Below are 16675 nucleotides of genomic sequence, written 5' to 3'. Positions count from 1 at the left end.
AGGTACAGAGTATCCTCAACTTCATTGAACTCAGAGAGAAAGCACAGAACCTTCTAGGAGGTACTCACCTTTTTGCAGAATTAGGCACTTCATGCTTTGTTGCCCATTAAAGGCCATTAGATGTTGCCCATTAGAGGCCAATTTACAGAGAGGATAAGGAATCTATTAGGATTTAAATGGTAAAGGCTTTCATATTTTTTTTGTATAGGTGGAAAATAAGAGATCTAGTCACAGCTCACCACTGGGGGTTATTTATATAATAATTATCTTTCGATTGCAGTATATGTGTTTGTTACAATATTTCAACTCCTGGTATAGCCCTCTACTATACACCCCTTGTCCTTAAGAGTAGAAGGGTATGTTATATCTACACTGCAATTAGACACCTATAGTTGGCCCATGCCAGCTGACTCAAGCTCGTGGGGCTCAGCCAAAGAGGCTGTTTGATTGTGGTGTAGATGTTTGACTCAGGCTGCTGCCCACGCTTTGGCACCCTCCCACCTTGCAGAGTCCTAGAGCCCCGGCTCCAGCCTGAGTCTGAACATCTACACCACAATTAAACAGCTCCTTAGCCTGATCCAGGGGGTTTTAATTGCAGTGTAGACATGCCCAAAGAGGCCATTTGCTTTTCCCTTCTAAGAAACTCTCTGCCCCACCACAGGACCACTGGGTTAAAGGCACACCTCAAGTTGTCAATCTATAGACTACATAGTGCCTCCATCTAGTGGTCAGGTGAATACATGCTTATATATAACCCCTCTGATACCTAGGACATTAACAATATATTTAATAGGAATCAAGAACCAAAAAGTTGTAGGAAAACCCCTCCCAACATTTAAGAGAAAGGGTTTTGGTTACATAAAAAGAAGAGGGGATAAGTAGGAACCATGGGTAAAAGGAAAGGTCAGGGAAATCAAGGGGAAGAGAGATACCAAAGTGTTAACTCCACAACAATAATCAAACACCCCTCCTCAAATAATCACATCTTTTGCAATAATTAAATACAATCTGAATTCTACAAACAGAATATAAAAGAAAAGAGGGTCCAATCGTAAAGTCTACCCACAGATCTCAGCTGGTCAGTATGTACATACTGTCACTTGTGTTAGAGCTCTTTAGGATTGATTAAAGAAAAGTAAACTTGCCGTTGTTTTTATGTCAGAGCCCTGACCATCATTTGGGTGCTGACACTATCCTTCAACTCTCTGTAATCCTTCGCCTGTCTTTACACTGAAATTAATTGAGTCTCTTAGACAAGATCTTGAATGACCTCTGGGTATTTCCTAAGAGTAAGTGAAAATACTCACCTGGTATATCTACACTGGAGCTGAAGGTGTAAATTCCAGCTTGAGTAGATGTACCTGTCTGATGGAGCTACCATGCTAAAAATAGAATGTAGCTGCAGCTGCATGATGGGCTAGCCATTCCAAGTATGTACCCATCCAAGTACATGTCCTCAAAGTCAAAGTGGAATTTACACCTCCAGCCCAAAGTGTAGACACACCCAGTATAGGTACAGTAACATACTGTGAGACAGATTGCTCTCTGGACTGGAGGGCAGGTCTCTGTGTTGCTCAAATACTAATCCTCCCTTGACTTTCTGTGCTAGGGAGGCCTAGTAGGTGAGGCTGGCCTTCTATCTGTTCCTTCTGGATAGTAATCTGAGAGCTGCTTCCCTCCTCTTCGCTTTGTCCACACCTAGGCAGGTTGGCCTCCTCTCTTTCTGCTGGTTCTATATTGTGGCTGGTGATTGCTTGAGTGGAGGGACGGGCTTTTCTTTGTCCAATGCCTGCTATAGCCAAGCTGTTTTGGCAATAGCTGACTGAGTGGTGAAACTGGGTGCTGTGAATGAGCTGGGCTCCTTTCACTAGCAGATAAAAGGGATTTACCTCTCTTCTACCGTGTAGAGAGCAACCGAACAACTTCACCTGTCTCTACTTCTGAAAGTAAACTCCCCTATTTCCCCCACAAACAATGTTTGGGCTGGATGCACATAACTGGGAGTCCCAGCCACATGCAGACATTGTTGGGTGCAGTTGGTTGACCAGGAGTGTCAGTCACTCTTCTCTCTCAGCAACTTCCCCTCTTCTCTGGCCAAACACCCCCTGTCAGGGTCTCATGCACAACGAATGGGTAGCCACTTTCCATTTCCCAGCCTCTGTCTCTGTGCTGCAGTCTGTCTGTGGAAGCTGCTTCTTGCAAACCCCTATAATATAAAGGAAAATACAACTGCTAGCATGTGAAAATTGGGCTACATATCACTGGAAAAGTAATTTCCTCTACAGTTGTAATAAAATTCAGATTTGACCTAATGGTCTCTATGCTGTGATAATGAATGTAGATTATATCCCCTGCTCTTCTACAGGCTTGCTGTATGACTTTGGGGAAGTCACTACACCTATTTGTGCCTCAGTTTCCTCATCAGTAGAATGAAGATAGTAATAGTGTTTACCTTCTTTTGTAAATATACAGATAAAAAGTACTTATATAAGACTCAGCACACTGGTGTCCACTTAGAGACTGGGACCAGAACAAGTTTTGATAAGCTAAACCTTTCCTCTCACAGCAGGACCTGTAGATCAATGGCTCTTGTAATGTTTATCACCTTGTAGCAACAGGGGAGAACCAAATCCTCTTTGTAAAACTATTTAACTGTGTCTCTCATGTTTGAGATGTCTTAAACATTATTGTTGTTATCCTTAGCTACTGGCAACAATTCCTGCTTGTATGAAGTGACTCTTGCCAATTCAGCCTTTATATTAAATTTTCTTTAAATCCACCTTTTACTAGGACTCAAGGAAAAAATTAGTAATTTTGATGTATCAGCAGAATTACGTACTTAATGACTGATTCTTTCTCATATGCACAGAGTTAAACTGAATGCCAAATTTGGGGTTTGGAAAGAGGTTTCTCTGTGCAAGGACCTTGCAATTTTTTTTATTTCTGTAACATTAATTGGTACTCATCTGTTAAGATCAAACGGATGTATATATATATATATATATATATATATATATATATATATATATATATATATATATATAAAATCAAATGGGATTATATATATATAATCTCAATTAATTTCCTGAGGATTTGGGGGAGAGAAAGGAGTGACAATTCCTTTTTTAATTTTTTTGAGGTCTGATACTGGAAATATTAGAAAATTTAGGACTATTCTGTACAGTTCTCTTTAGGTGGTTGTACAAACAGAAATGTGCTCTCTAGATTGCAGGAAATTATACAACAGGTAAATAAAATGGATTTAGCATTTACTACTGTGAATAATCCCACTGAAATCAATGGGTTGTAAGTACGTACTACACCCTGTAATACAGGTTTGCCTGGGTAGTCCCTAAATTAAGACTAGAACAAACAGGAGACAACAAAGCAAGGAGAGGTAGGGTAAGGGAGTGGAAAATAAGATCTTGTGGGCCAGTGGGAGGCTCATGTATGTATTAGGAAGTAGCTTGTTTTCTTTAACTTCTTATTGCACAATGGATAATACTGAAAGTACAGGAGGCCAGAATAGCTACTGCTGCTGGAAGCCATGAGCTCTGAGGAGTTACAGGGTGAAAAGCAGGATATGATGGATGGCAGGGAGCAGCAAGACAGAAGGGGTGCATGTGGTCATGGGAGATGGGCACACATGACTATGTAGAGTCCTAATGCCTGTGTGGGGAGCAGGGGCGTTTTATAGAGTGCAGATACTGAAAGCCATTGAACAAAACTGTAAACTGTGCATCTCAGGAAAACCACTTCTGGCCAAAGGCTGCTGCCAGACTCCTAGCACCCTGGTGGGGAGGATCCTGACCTTGCTTTCCCCACACTCCAGAGGCTAAAGAGCAACATGCAGCAGGTCTACGGCATAGGTCTACGGCATATGTACACTGCACCCCCCCCCCCGACCCCAGTACGGGTACAACTAGCAGTGAGGGACAGCGAGGCACTGCCTAGGCGCGCACAGACGCCTAGGGGTGTGTGTACCATACATGGCTCTCTACGCCCCCATGCAAAGCCTTTGCTGCCATTTTTAGCAGCAGCTGCACAGCTACACGGCTGCCAGACGCTTGAAGGGGCTATGCACGAGTCCCGTCGGGGCCAACCGCCGGCCAACCGCTCTTGAGAAAGGGGGAGGGCGGAGTAACTCTCAGGCAACGTTTTAGCCCCGCCCTTTGGCTCGCGCAGTCCGCTCTCCCCCTCCGTCTTCTCCTCCGAGTGCGCGCGCAAGCGCTCTCCTAGCCCCGCCTCCTGGCGCGCGCGCGGCTCCCGCGGTCTTCCCCGAGCGCGTCTCCTTCCCTAAGCCCCGCCTCGCGTCCCTCTTGGGCCCGCCCTGTGGGCGCGAGCAGCCGCGCCCCTAACACCGGCGCACGCTCCCTGTTGTTACGGCGGGTCTAACGCCCCCTCCCATCACCCGCAGCCGCTCTGCTCCCTCCCTCGCCTGCGGACGTGGAATAAAGCGGCGGAGGGTGAGTGTGAGCCCCCTGCTCTCCGCTAGTCCCTGCCGTGTCTGCGCCGCCGGGAGAGGAGGAGCCTCCCTCGCCCATCCCTGAGTGGCCCGGGGTCCGCTCACGGCTGGCACCCCAGAGAAGCCGGGCACTGGGGAGGGCCTAAGGCGTCAGGGGTGCAGGAGTACTGGGGCGTTGGTAGCGGGCAAGACTGCGCGTACGCTTACTCTTCTCTAGGACCCTGCCGAGTTGCTCCAACTTTGCCCTCTCCTCCACCCCTCTCCGAGCTGTGGTCGGGGTGGGGCTGGACTGCCCGGATTGCATTTTGCAGATTTGCAAAGGAAGTAGATCACCCGTTGCTACCTACGTGTAATAACCATCAAATTGTCTTCCATTCGAAGAAGGTCCCGTGGTTTTTCACATCATAGAATTGGGTTCTGCTAACTGGGATTTGAACGTGAGCAAGTGAATTAGACTGATTTTAGGATTAGCTGGAATTTGTGATAACCAGAGCCAGGGTGGTCTTAACGCTTTTCCCCTCCGTGCCTGAATCACTCACAGGTGTGTTGAAGTGTGAAAGATATGTTTTGATGCACTTCACAGCTGCCTTTTATCTGGACAGTGCTATCTTCTGAATTACAATACAATATTTAGATCATTGCTTCTTCTTGGAGCAAAAGTTATGTCTCCTTGTTTGAAAACTGAGCATACTGATGGCACTTTATGAATAAAAACATGAAGTAGATAATGTGAACACAATTCAGTTACTGGAGAATAAACAAGTTTTTTGTCTGAAAACCTTTGTATTAAATTTATTCAATAAAATGTATTACATTAATGAAATTAATATTCTATATTTTCTTCAATTCCAAAGTATCATGAAACAGTTGATTTATAACAAGGTCAGCATACTTTCTGTTTGCTAACAGTAACAGCTAAACAGTAATTGCATTTCTTCTTCTGTTACCCGTAGAGTGCTGGCGTTTGTGACACATCTAAGTGGATGTGGCATGCCTTTCTGGGGCATGTCAACTGCACTCCATGCTACCTTCTAGATGTACCCCTTGGACCATCAAGCAGTAGATGTAGGAAGGGTGTTTATTATTTGTACTGAGACTAGGGTGCCAATTGCTGTACACACACCTAAGTAAACTGAGTGCAATTCTTCTTGGAAGGATGGATATAAAATGGCATAAGGGAATTCTATGTTTGTGTGTCCCTAGTTTCTTGATCAAATACGATCGTTTTTTTCTTATGTTGTGTATCATCACAAATAGTAAAGATTCTACGGGCCAGGTTATAGTCTGTTACATCTGTGTAACCCTGTCAGGGCTGGCTCCAGGCACCAGCTTTCCAAGCACGTGCTTGGGGCTGCATTTAGAATCGGGCGCCAGTCCGTGTCATGCGGCGGCAGTTTGACTGCAGCTCCGCCCCGAACCCTTTTGCCTCCAGATAACATCGTTGGTGACACTTGTGCAATCTCAAACAGGAGCAACAAGATGGAATAGAACAGGGGTCGGCAACCTTTCAGAAGTGGTGTGCTGAATCTTCATTTATTCATTTTAATGTAAGGTTTCGCGTGCCAGTAATATATTTTAACGTTTTTTAGAAAGTCTGTCTCTATAGGTCTATGTATTATATAACTAAACTATTGTCGTATGTAACGTAAACAAGGCTTTCAAAATGTTTAAGAAGCGTCATTTAAAATTAAATTAAAATGCTGATTTTACACCGCTGGCTTGCTCAGCCCGCTGCCAGCCTGGGGTTCCGTTCACCTAGGCTGGCAGCAGGCTGAGCAGGACCTGCGGCCGGGACACCGGCTGGCAAGGGGCCGGCAGCCAGAACCCCAGACTGGCAGCAGGCTGAGCGGCTCAGCCTGCTGCCACTCAGCCCGCTGTTGGTCTGGGGTTCCGTCCGTTGGCGGCTGCTGGCTCCGCTCAGCCCGCTGCCAGTCTGGGATCCCAGCCCTGCCCACATAGAGTGGGTACCTACCATCTCCCTGGTTCTAGCCCATTCTCTTCCTCTCTGCACTGAGCTGAGTGTGGGAGTGCACTGAGCACAGGGCTGGGGGTGAAGGAGCAGGCTGGGGGTTGGGGTGTAGGGTCTGGCCAGGAGCTAGAAGGAGGGAGGGGGCTCAGGGTTGGGGCAGGAGGTTTGGGTGTGGAGTGCGTACCTGGGGAGCTCCCATTTGGTGTGAGGGCACAGGTGGGAATGGGGGTGTGTGCAGGAGCTCTCGTTTGGTGCTCAGGGTGGGGGTGGGAATGTGGGGGGTGCAAGAGTCAGGGCATGGGGGGGGCTGGGAGTATGTGAGGAGGGTGCAGGGGTCAGGGCAGAGGGCTGGGGGTGTGGGCTAGGGTTGTGGGGGTGCTCCCAGCCCCCTGCCCAGAGTGGCTCATGGCAGGGAGCTGGAGGGGATATGCCCTGATTCCACCCCCCTTCTCCACCTCCTCCCTGGAGCAGGGAGTGCACTGCTGCTCCGCTTCTCCCCCTCCCGCGCAAGGGCCATCAGCTGATCGGCAGCAGGGAGGGAGAGGAGGAGGGGCAGGAACCCAACACGCTTGGGGAAGAGGCCGGGGAGCGGGGACCTTGCCTGCTTTGCAGCAGCAGCTGGCATGACCAAGCTTCTTCACCCTGCTCCCGGGGGGGGGGGCGGGGGTGGAGAAGAGCAGGCCAGGGCAGGAAGGATTTTTAATGGCACGCTGCTGCCTGCTGGGGTCCTGGCCTCCGGCCCTGTTCAGCCTGCTGCCGGCCTGGGTTCGACAGCGGTCTGAGTGGGGCCGGCGGCTGGGACCTGGCAGGCAGCAGGGTGCCATTAAAAATTGGCTCACGTGCCATCTTTGGCACGTGTGCCATAGGTTGCCGACCCCTGGAATAGAATCTTCACCACTTGCGCAGTTCTGTAGTGCTAACAGGAGTAAGAAATCTTTTTTGTGACTAAAATGAGAAAATATGATGCTGAATACGTAAAAGGAGAAGATCATTTTGAATAAGAAGCTGCCATTTTTTCTGCAGGACACTTTCAGAGCAGAACAATACTTCAATAAAAGGTTTCAGAGTAGCAGCCGTGTTAGTCTGTATCCGTAAAAAGAAAAGGAGGACTTGCGGCACCTTAGAGACTAACAAATTTATTTAAGCACGAAAGCTTATGCTCAAATAAATTTGTTAGTCTCTAAGGTGCCACAAGTACTCCTTTTCTACTTCAATAAATACTGTCAGCTAATAGAACTTACCATTTATCCAGTGCTAATCATATTGAAAGCTTTTTACAAACATTGACTAATTTTCACAACATCCCTTGGTGACAGGAAAGTATTACCCCCATTTTAAAAATAGGAAAACTAAGGCAGAGAGTTGAAGTAGCTTGTATAAAACAACACTGAGTTAGTCTCGGAACCAAGATTAAAATTCCGGATTTCCAGTTCTATTCTCATTCTTCTAGATCATTCTGTCCGTACAGATTTACATCTAAAATGTAGATTTACATTTTTATGAACCTAGTAGCATTCATAATATATTAACTTAAAATGTACACATTTTATTTCAGCATTGTGAACACCAAATGCAACAGGATTGTGCTATGTATGAGAACTAGCAAGTGAAACTGACCAGGCTAATAAATGATAAATTAGCTTTTTAAACATGATTTCAGTTTTAATATTTTAAAAAGATAGGGAAGAAATTATTGTTTAAATTGAGCTGTGTGTTGACTGTATCTCTGTAATTTGTAGCCTTACCTATACTGGAAATACCCTTTCCTGTATGCTTCATGGAGAAATCCAGAGAAGCTGTTGTGAAAAATGGACATTCTGCATAGGATAGATATAATCTTGTTGACTTTGAATAAGAGAGAGAGAAAAAGTACTTACAGTCAAAGACAATGGATGAAATTCTGACCCCATTCAAGTCAGTAGCAAAACAAAATTTCCTCCAATGAGGTTATATCTAGTCTGTTGTTCTCATGTACTGAACAGGCAGATGACCAATTTTTCTTTTGACAGTGACTCCTAAGTTGCTCTGTGAAGCATACAGAAAAAAGATAGGTTTCAGAGTAGCAGCTGTGTTAGTCTATATCCACAAAAAGAAAAGGAGTACTTGTGGCACCTTAGAGACTAACAAATTTATTAGAGCATGAACTTCCGTGAGCTGCAGCCCACTTCATCGGATGCCTAGAATGGAACATATAGTAAGAAGATAGATATAGATATATTTATTCTTGCAGCACATTTTATCCAAGTGTTTAAGGAATAATGTCAACATAAAACTTCAGTTCAAGTCAGTGAGACTACTCGTGTAAAGCTATGCACATGCTTAATTCTTTGCAACCTAGCTTTAGGTTCCTGTCTGTGCCACTAACTTGCTGTGTGATATTAAGCAAGTCCCTTAATTACTGTGTCTTACTTTACCCATCTGTAAAATGGGAATACTATTTACCTACTTACCTAACAGAGGTGCTGTGAAGTTTCAATTAGTGTTTGTAAAGAAGGCTTGCAAAATTTTCATGAAAACTTATCACCTCAGGCTCATAGTCTGTTTACCCACCCTTATCGAGATAATTAAAAACCAAACAATGTTATTCATCACCTGTCTGTCAAAATTTGTTTTCTCAACTGGGTAAAGGCAAAATATATTGTATTACAGAATAAATACATTAGTATTCTTTTTATTAACATTTTTAATTCTCTGATAAATGTGCAAAATTAACATTTTCAGGCTCTTATAATGTCTCTTAATTTAGTAACAGTTGTCACTGATTTTACTCTGTTGGGAAAAGTGAGATGGCCTCAGTGTCCTCCCTTATTTTTCTCTTCCATTTATTTATTTATATTTTTTTGCTTCCTCACTACCGCTGCCACCACCAATGTGCTATACATGGTGGCAACAGTCATCCTAGATAAAGAGAATGGGATATAGCTTCAGCCAAAGTCAGGCAACGTTATGTTGAGTGACGCCCAGTGAAGTTTATTCAAGTGCTGCATAGCACTTCCCTCCAGCAGGCACTGAGCATGCTACCCACAGTATGCCTCCGTTCACATGCTAACTACAAACAAGTAGTTTGTAGCAAAGTTTCTTTTTCTGCAGACTGTATCCTGTAGTATTTTTAACATTGCATGTTTGTTGTCTTTTAGCATTTCGCAAATTGTCAAAGGATGAAAGAAAGCTGGTCTGCATTCGACACGTTTGAGCCTCATTTCAGGCCTCTGGTAGTTATTGAGCTTGCAAAAAACACCAAAGAGGAAACCAAAGAATGGCTCACTCAAAGAATTGTGGACAAAAAGAAAAATGGAGGTAAATACAATGGTTCCTTTTCAGAGATTTTGAAATTGTATTGGTGATGTAGTCTATTGTAAATAAATGTCTTGATGCTATGGTAAAGTTAAATTCATAGTGACTTGTTGAGAAACAAGTTTAGCTAGTTTGATTTGCAGCAAAGGAAGAATATATATATATATATATATATATATATATATATATATATATATATATATATATATATATATATATATATATATATATATATATATTTTTAGTGCTTGCCCCTTTGTATATTCCACTCTAGGTGTGCATGTGCCTAGATCAGAGGCTTTTTGGTAAGCAGTGTCTGTTTGGTCTGTGCATGTTCTCTAACTATCCCTGTGTCCCATATCCAAGGTAGAAAAGGTATTGTGGGACCAACTGCTAATTCAGTTCCTTCTTTTCACTTTTGGCCTGAGCTGGAGTGCTTTAGTGTCAGCAGCTTTACTTTAGCATCTCATTCTTGTGTATGGTACAGTTTAGATTAATTAGTAATTTATGTTTTGTTTGTGTAGCTGTCCGTTGGTTATAGTTATGGGACTAAGGGGGAATTTATTTTTCCTCAGTATTCTGCTTACAACCTTGTTTGTTTGATTAGTGTCTGCCATATGATTATGCATAAGTGCCCCAGTTTTAAATATTGTATAGCTTGTGAGTTTTCCCAATTAATGGAGATCACACTGGTTACCTCTAATTTTTAGGGGAATTGTACAGCCCCTTCAAAGTGAGCATTATGTAGGTGGTTCTTCAGGAGAATAAGGAATTCTAGGGAGACTAAACATTTTCCTTCTGAATCGTTCTGTGAGGGCTGCTTCAGCTTCTGTTCCCTCTGATGCTTGTACAACATCCAGAAAAACCAAAGAGTGACCCATCAAGCCCTGAATTAGTTAGCTCCAGGGTGCATGCAATTAAGCCTTCATTGAAAGAATCCTGTAAGAAGAGCCATGAAAAAGTGTTTAAAGGAAAATTTAATCATCCTCCCAAGGAAAAGAGGGATGCATCTCCCCATAAATCCTCTTTAAAAAATAGGTCAAAATTGCCTTTCTTCTCCAAGTCAAGCAAGACTTCACATCTTGGTACAGATGTTGCATTGAAGGAGCAGGGTACTGGCTTGATGTCAAAGGGCTCTGTGATTGTGCCTGGCACTGAGTCTTTTGGTATGGAGCTCCCCTTGGCACCCTCCCAGTGTGCACTGATTGCTTCCTCATCATTGGCACTGACTGTTTCTGCAGTATAGGACAGGTTGGTACAGAGCACTACATTGATGGTGTCAAGTATGCCCCATGGTTATAATGCTCTCCAACCTTCAGTACTGATTTGAGGGTTTCTAATGAACCCAAATACCCCTTATTATCTGGAGGCTTAAATTTGCCTCTGGTACTAGAATCAATGCCTCCCTTGGCATCATTTTCCTTTCTGGTACTGACTGTAAGACAGGCTCAGCCTCATACTACTCCTATCCCTGCTGCTGCTTCTCTGGAGTCTGATATATCATATCCATCACTTGACTCTAAGCATAGCATGAGTGACTCACCCACATACTCTCCTAGAGCTCATTCTCCAACTTTAAGCTCAGATAGAGGGTCTAGGTTGTCCTGTCATCTAGAGATAGAGTTCCCATATGGCCCGGGAGCCTTCTCTGCACCCATACAATGTCCCTCAGGGGCCATACTGGGTTTCCTGTTAAAGCATCCTTCCCGGGTACCCTTCCAGACAGTAAAGGAGAGAGACATCAACCTGGTCCGATGAGTCTCCTGAGCAGATCTAACAAGAGGAAGAGCCCTCAGAAGAACAAGATCAACCCTGTTGAGAGAGTTCAGTTTTCATAATCCTCTGTGATGCTATCCGATTAAAGTATAACCATACAGATCATTGTTGCAATCTCTGTTATATATTTGCAACAAATCTTGTACAAAATGTGGCATGTAAGATGTCTATGAAAAGGTTATGATTTGCTGAATATGATTATGCTATATGTATGTATGTAGTTTTGTACTTGAAGTTATGAGTATTGGCTCTATTCCTGTATTTCAAATGTTTGCTCCTGGGGTAATGCCTGCAAGGGAGTTAGCCAGCACATCTTGGAGAGACCATTCAAATTAAGTGGCTCATCAAGAAACACTTGACTTGACAATGGACCATGGGAGACTCCCATCTACATGGAATGAGCTGTCCTGCAAATGTGCTGTTTGAGGTAATGGCTTTACTGTGTCTAAACCTTCATCCCTGGACATGGGACTTGCCCATGTGACTCCAAACACTATCTTGTCCCCTGTAATTTTCTACTAGTTGTGCTGAGGTTTTTGTTTAAAACAATAGGTTTCTCTCCACATGGCAGAAAATATAAAAGGCCCCGGAAACCCCTCCATTTTGCCTCTATCCTGCTCCAGCGTCTTTTTACTGCCCAAGCCTCTGTACTATGAACTTATACTAATAGGAGCATTCTAACTAATGGACTGAGGACCTTCCAATGATTTGGAAACAGCCAGAGACTTGGCTTAAGCCAGCAGTTTATTCCATCACTGCTACTAGCCTGAACCAAGAACTTTGCAATTACTGTATGTATTTAATTCCTTTAACCTCTTTCTTTCTTTCTTTCTTTCTTTCTTTCTTTCTTTCTTTCTTTCTTTCTTTCTTTCTTTCTTTCTTTCTTTCTTTCTTTCTTTCTTTCTTTCTTTCTTTCTTTCTTTCTTTCTTTCTTTCTTTCTTTCTTTCTTTCTTTCTTTCTTTCTTTCTTTCTTTCTAATACACATTTAGATTTTAGATACTAAAGGATTGGCAACAGCGTGATTTTTGGGGTAAGATCTAAGTTGTATATTGACCTGGGTGTGTGGTTGGTCCTTTGGGATCAAAAGAACCTTTTATTTGGTGAGATTAGTTTTAAGGAACCGCTCATCTCTAAGTCTAGTGTTTTTGGTGGTAATACAAGGACTGGAATGCCTAAGGAAACTGCTTTTATGACTTCTTGTTAGCCAGTATGGTGAAACAGAAGTTTTACTTTTTGGCTGGTTTGGTATATCCTATGGGGAATTAGCCACCGGTCTTGGGTTGTATCTGCCCTATTTCTCAGCAGTTTGTCCTGAATTAGGTATCCTCATTTGTGACCCACAGAGGCACGGTTACATCCTCTCTCCTCTTCTCCTGATGAAGCAATGACACCGGTTTCACTTTCATGATCTGATGACTTTAAAAACTTTCAGGGGATAATGAAAAAAGTAGCAACTTCACTTCAGATCCCTTTAGAGGAGGTTCAAGAGACTCCTAAATTATTGTATGTCCTTCACAACACTATGCCTGGGAGGATTGCTGTTCCTATTAATGAGGCTCTTTTGGACAAAAACTATGACAGACTCCTGCAACTGTTGCTCGGACTTCAAAAAAGACTGAAAAGAAATATGTTTCTGTTAAGGGAGCCAGGTACTTCTACTCACACCCTGTACCTTGTGGTAGCTGCAGTTAATGAGAGGTGTTAGAGTGGTACTGTTTATTCAACCCCCTATGCTACTGATTCAAAATGTTTAGTCCTATTCAGATGAAAAAAATATTCTGCAAGTTTGCAGTTCCATATATCTAATAACCAAGTTCTTATGGCAAATGATGATGATCTCAATTATAATAAATTCATGGATTTTATTGACAAGTTGTTGCAGGAGCATAGGAAACAATTTCAATTACTAACAATGTAAAGATTGTTAATGGCAAGATCCTCCTTACAAGCATCATTAGACCCTGCAGATACAGCTTCATGCTCTGTGGCAACTTCCACTGTAATGAGTTGTTTGTCCTGTCTCCAATCCTTGGGCATTCCAAGAGAAGTCCAGGCCAAAGTGGACGACCTTCCATATGAGGGCCTTAACCTTTTCAGTGAGAGAATGGAAGTCTCTCTCCACACTTTTAAAGACTTCTAGGCCACTTGATGTTCTCTAAGTATTTACAGCCCTGCAATGAAAAGAATATGCAGAGAGCCTCAATCTTACCCAAGACAGAGGTTAACTCCATCCTCTTTTTATCACCATCTACTTGCACAGCATCCTAGGAAATGTCAAAGGACGCAAAAGAGAAGACCACCTGATGCTTCTACTTTCTTATCATAGTTAGCGGTCGCCAGCAAGCATCCCTTTTGATGGGATTGTCAAGAGCTACAGAATGAACATCCCTCCAGATTTTACTCCCCCGTTCTTCCCGGATTTCCTTCGTAAATTTTCTTTCCCATTTTCAGAGAGCTTGGAATGCTGTTTCATCAGACAAATGGGTATTAGCAATTATTACTACTGGCTATGTAATTCAGTTTCACAGTGTATCCATCCTCACCCACCTTCCTTGTCCCTTTTCAAGGATCTCTCTCATGAGAAGCTTCTCCTCCAGGACATGGATTCTCTCCTTCAACTGGGCACAATAGAACCTCTTCTGCCTCAATATGGAGGGAAAGGTTTTTATCCCCAATATATTTCCTCATAGCCAAGGAAAAAAAGGAGATGGGAACTGATCCTGGATTTCAGAATGCTCAACACCTTCATTTGCCATTTGAGATGCAGGATGGTTACCCTGGCCTTTACTATACCGTTGCTATATCTGGGAGATAGGTTTGTTGTTCTTGACCTCAAGGATGTTTATTTCCACATTGACATTCATCCTACACATAAGAGATTCCTATGATTAGTGATCAGCCCAAATCACTATCAATACAGGATTCTTCCCTTTGGTCTGTCAGTGGCACCAAGGGTATTTATGACATTGTAAGCAGTGGTAGCGATATGCCTATGACAAATTATAGTGGTCTATCCTTTGACTAGCCAGTGGACCAGATATAGAATGTCCTAGCAAGATGCTTAAAATTCCATGAGAATGGTTCAACTCTTCCAGATGCTTGATCATAGGTTTAAGTTGTTAAAAGTTTGATACTAATACTGTATACAGAGTTTTATTGGAGAAAAACTGAATTCCTGGACTGCTAAAGTGTACTTACCTCAAGACATGTTCCAGGCTATGTCTAGTCTGATAGGTTAGCTTAAAGCGAGCTGTTGAATAACAGTAAGATCTTGTCTCTGTCTGCTGGGTCACATGGCCTCTTGCACTTTTGTGATGCAGCATGCCAAACTACATCTCTATTGTATGCAAGTTGGGTTGAAGACGGCATACACCCTGACCTTACAAAGTCTGGACATACTTGTGTAAGTTCCACAGAATATCCTCTGCATCCTTGACTGGTGGAAAGACCTCTCTCTCTCTTCCAGTAGGAACAATAGTGATAGATGCATCCTTACTGGGTTGGGAAGTTCATCTAGGTGGTCATTTAGCTCAGGGAAAATGGACTCCAGAAGAATCTTGGTTACAGATCTGTGTCCTGGAGCTGAGAGCCATGTAAAATGCATTTCTTGCTGATGATTCATGAGTCTGTTCAGATTATGTCAAGGGAACACAACTGCAGATATTTACATAAACAAGCAGGGTGGAGTGAGATCATTCCTTGTGTTGTGCAGAGGCAGTAAAATTATGGAACTGGTGCAAACTAAATTGCAGCAGTCTGTCAGCGGTTCTCCAGAACACATTAGCGGGCAATCTCAACATGCACTTCTCCACGAATGGGAAATCCACAAATTGGTGATTTGGTTCATTTTCCACCAGAAGGGCCAGCCAGAAGAGGCATGTTTAGAATAGATAAGAACAAGAGATGTCAGATATTTTGTGCCAGAGGAGGTCAAAGCTCCAAAGGATTAGGCATATGTGAATACACATTCCTAATCATGTATTCACATATGCCTAATCCTCCAATTCCATTGCTTCTGAGGGTGTTAAGGAAAATCAGACAAGACAAGGCAAAGATTATAAACTTCTGTGTGGCTGAGGCAATACTGTTCCCCACAGCTTTTTCACTTATCCATTTGCCCTCCAATCTGATTGCTTCTCATGCTGGATCTTGTGACTCGGAGTGAGGGAATGACGCATCATTCTGATCTGTCCTCCCGCCATTTAACTGCTTGGTTTTTGGATAGATGTCAGAGCTAGAAAAATCATGTTCTTCAGAGGTGCAAACCATCCTGAGCAGCAGTGGAAAAGATTCTACAAGAAAAGTGTACTGTGCAAAGTAAAACAGATTTGCCATCTGGTGTGATCAATGTAAACTGGCACCTCCAGAGTCTCATATACCTGACATTGTAGACCATATCTTTTAGCAGAAGACCTCAAGTCTCTCACTCAGCTCTCTGAGGGTACATCTAGCAGCTATTAGTGCCTTACCCCTTGTCAAGGTTCCTTCCCCACTCTGAACGCTAGGGTACAGATGTGGGGACCTGCATGAAAAACCGCCTAAGCTTATCTTTACCAGCTTAGGTCAAAACTTCCCCAAGGTACAAAATATTCCACCCTTTGACCTTGGATTGGCCGCTACCACCACCAAACAAATACTGGTTACTGGGGAAGAGCTGTTTGGAAACGTCTTTCCCCCCCCAAATACTTCCCAAAACCTTGCACCCCACTTCCTGGACAAGGTTTGGTAAAAAGCCTCACCAATTTGCCTAGGTGACTACAGACCCAGACCCTTGGATCTTAAGAACAATGAACAATCCTCCCAACACTTGCACCCTCCCCTTTCCTGGGAAATGTTGGATAAAAAGCCTCACCAATTTGCATAGGTGACCACAGACCCAAACCCTTGGATCTGAGAACAATGAAAAAGCATTCAGTTTTCTTACAAGAAGACTTTTAATAGAAACAGAAGTAAATAGAAATAAAGAAATCCCCCCTGTAAAATCAGGATGGTGGATACCTTACAGGGTAATTAGATTCAAAACATAGAGAACCCCTCTAGGCAAAACCTTAAGTTACAAAAAAGATACACAGACAGAAATAGTTATTCTATTCAGCACAGCTCTTTTCTCAGCCATTTAAAGAAATCATAATCTAACACATACCTAGCTAGATTACTTACTAAAAGTTCT

General features: G+C 43.1%; 1 protein-coding gene across 5 annotated transcripts in view; it reads left to right on the top strand.

The window, feature by feature from the left end:
- The first annotated feature begins 4327 nt into the window (after nucleotides 1-4327).
- ANO10 (anoctamin 10) overlaps nucleotides 4328-16675 on the top strand; it is a 257869-nt gene continuing 245521 nt past the window's right edge. For 4 of the 5 annotated variants that reach the window (XM_073333329.1, XM_073333328.1, XM_073333325.1 and 1 more), the window contains exons 1-2: nucleotides 4328-4466; nucleotides 9572-9731. In XM_073333329.1, coding sequence (XP_073189430.1) covers nucleotides 9593-9731 — 139 coding nt within the window. In that variant the 5' untranslated portion in view covers nucleotides 4328-4466; nucleotides 9572-9592. Of the gene's footprint in view, nucleotides 4467-5945; nucleotides 6013-9571; nucleotides 9732-16675 lie in introns of those variants that run through there. The other variant, XM_073333326.1, reaches the window with a different exon arrangement.

This window comes from Lepidochelys kempii, chromosome 2 (genome assembly GCF_965140265.1).
Source record: "Lepidochelys kempii isolate rLepKem1 chromosome 2, rLepKem1.hap2, whole genome shotgun sequence".
In the NCBI taxonomy this organism is placed as follows: domain Eukaryota; kingdom Metazoa; phylum Chordata; order Testudines; family Cheloniidae; genus Lepidochelys; species Lepidochelys kempii.
This window is presented reverse-complemented; position numbering and strand designations above follow the sequence as displayed.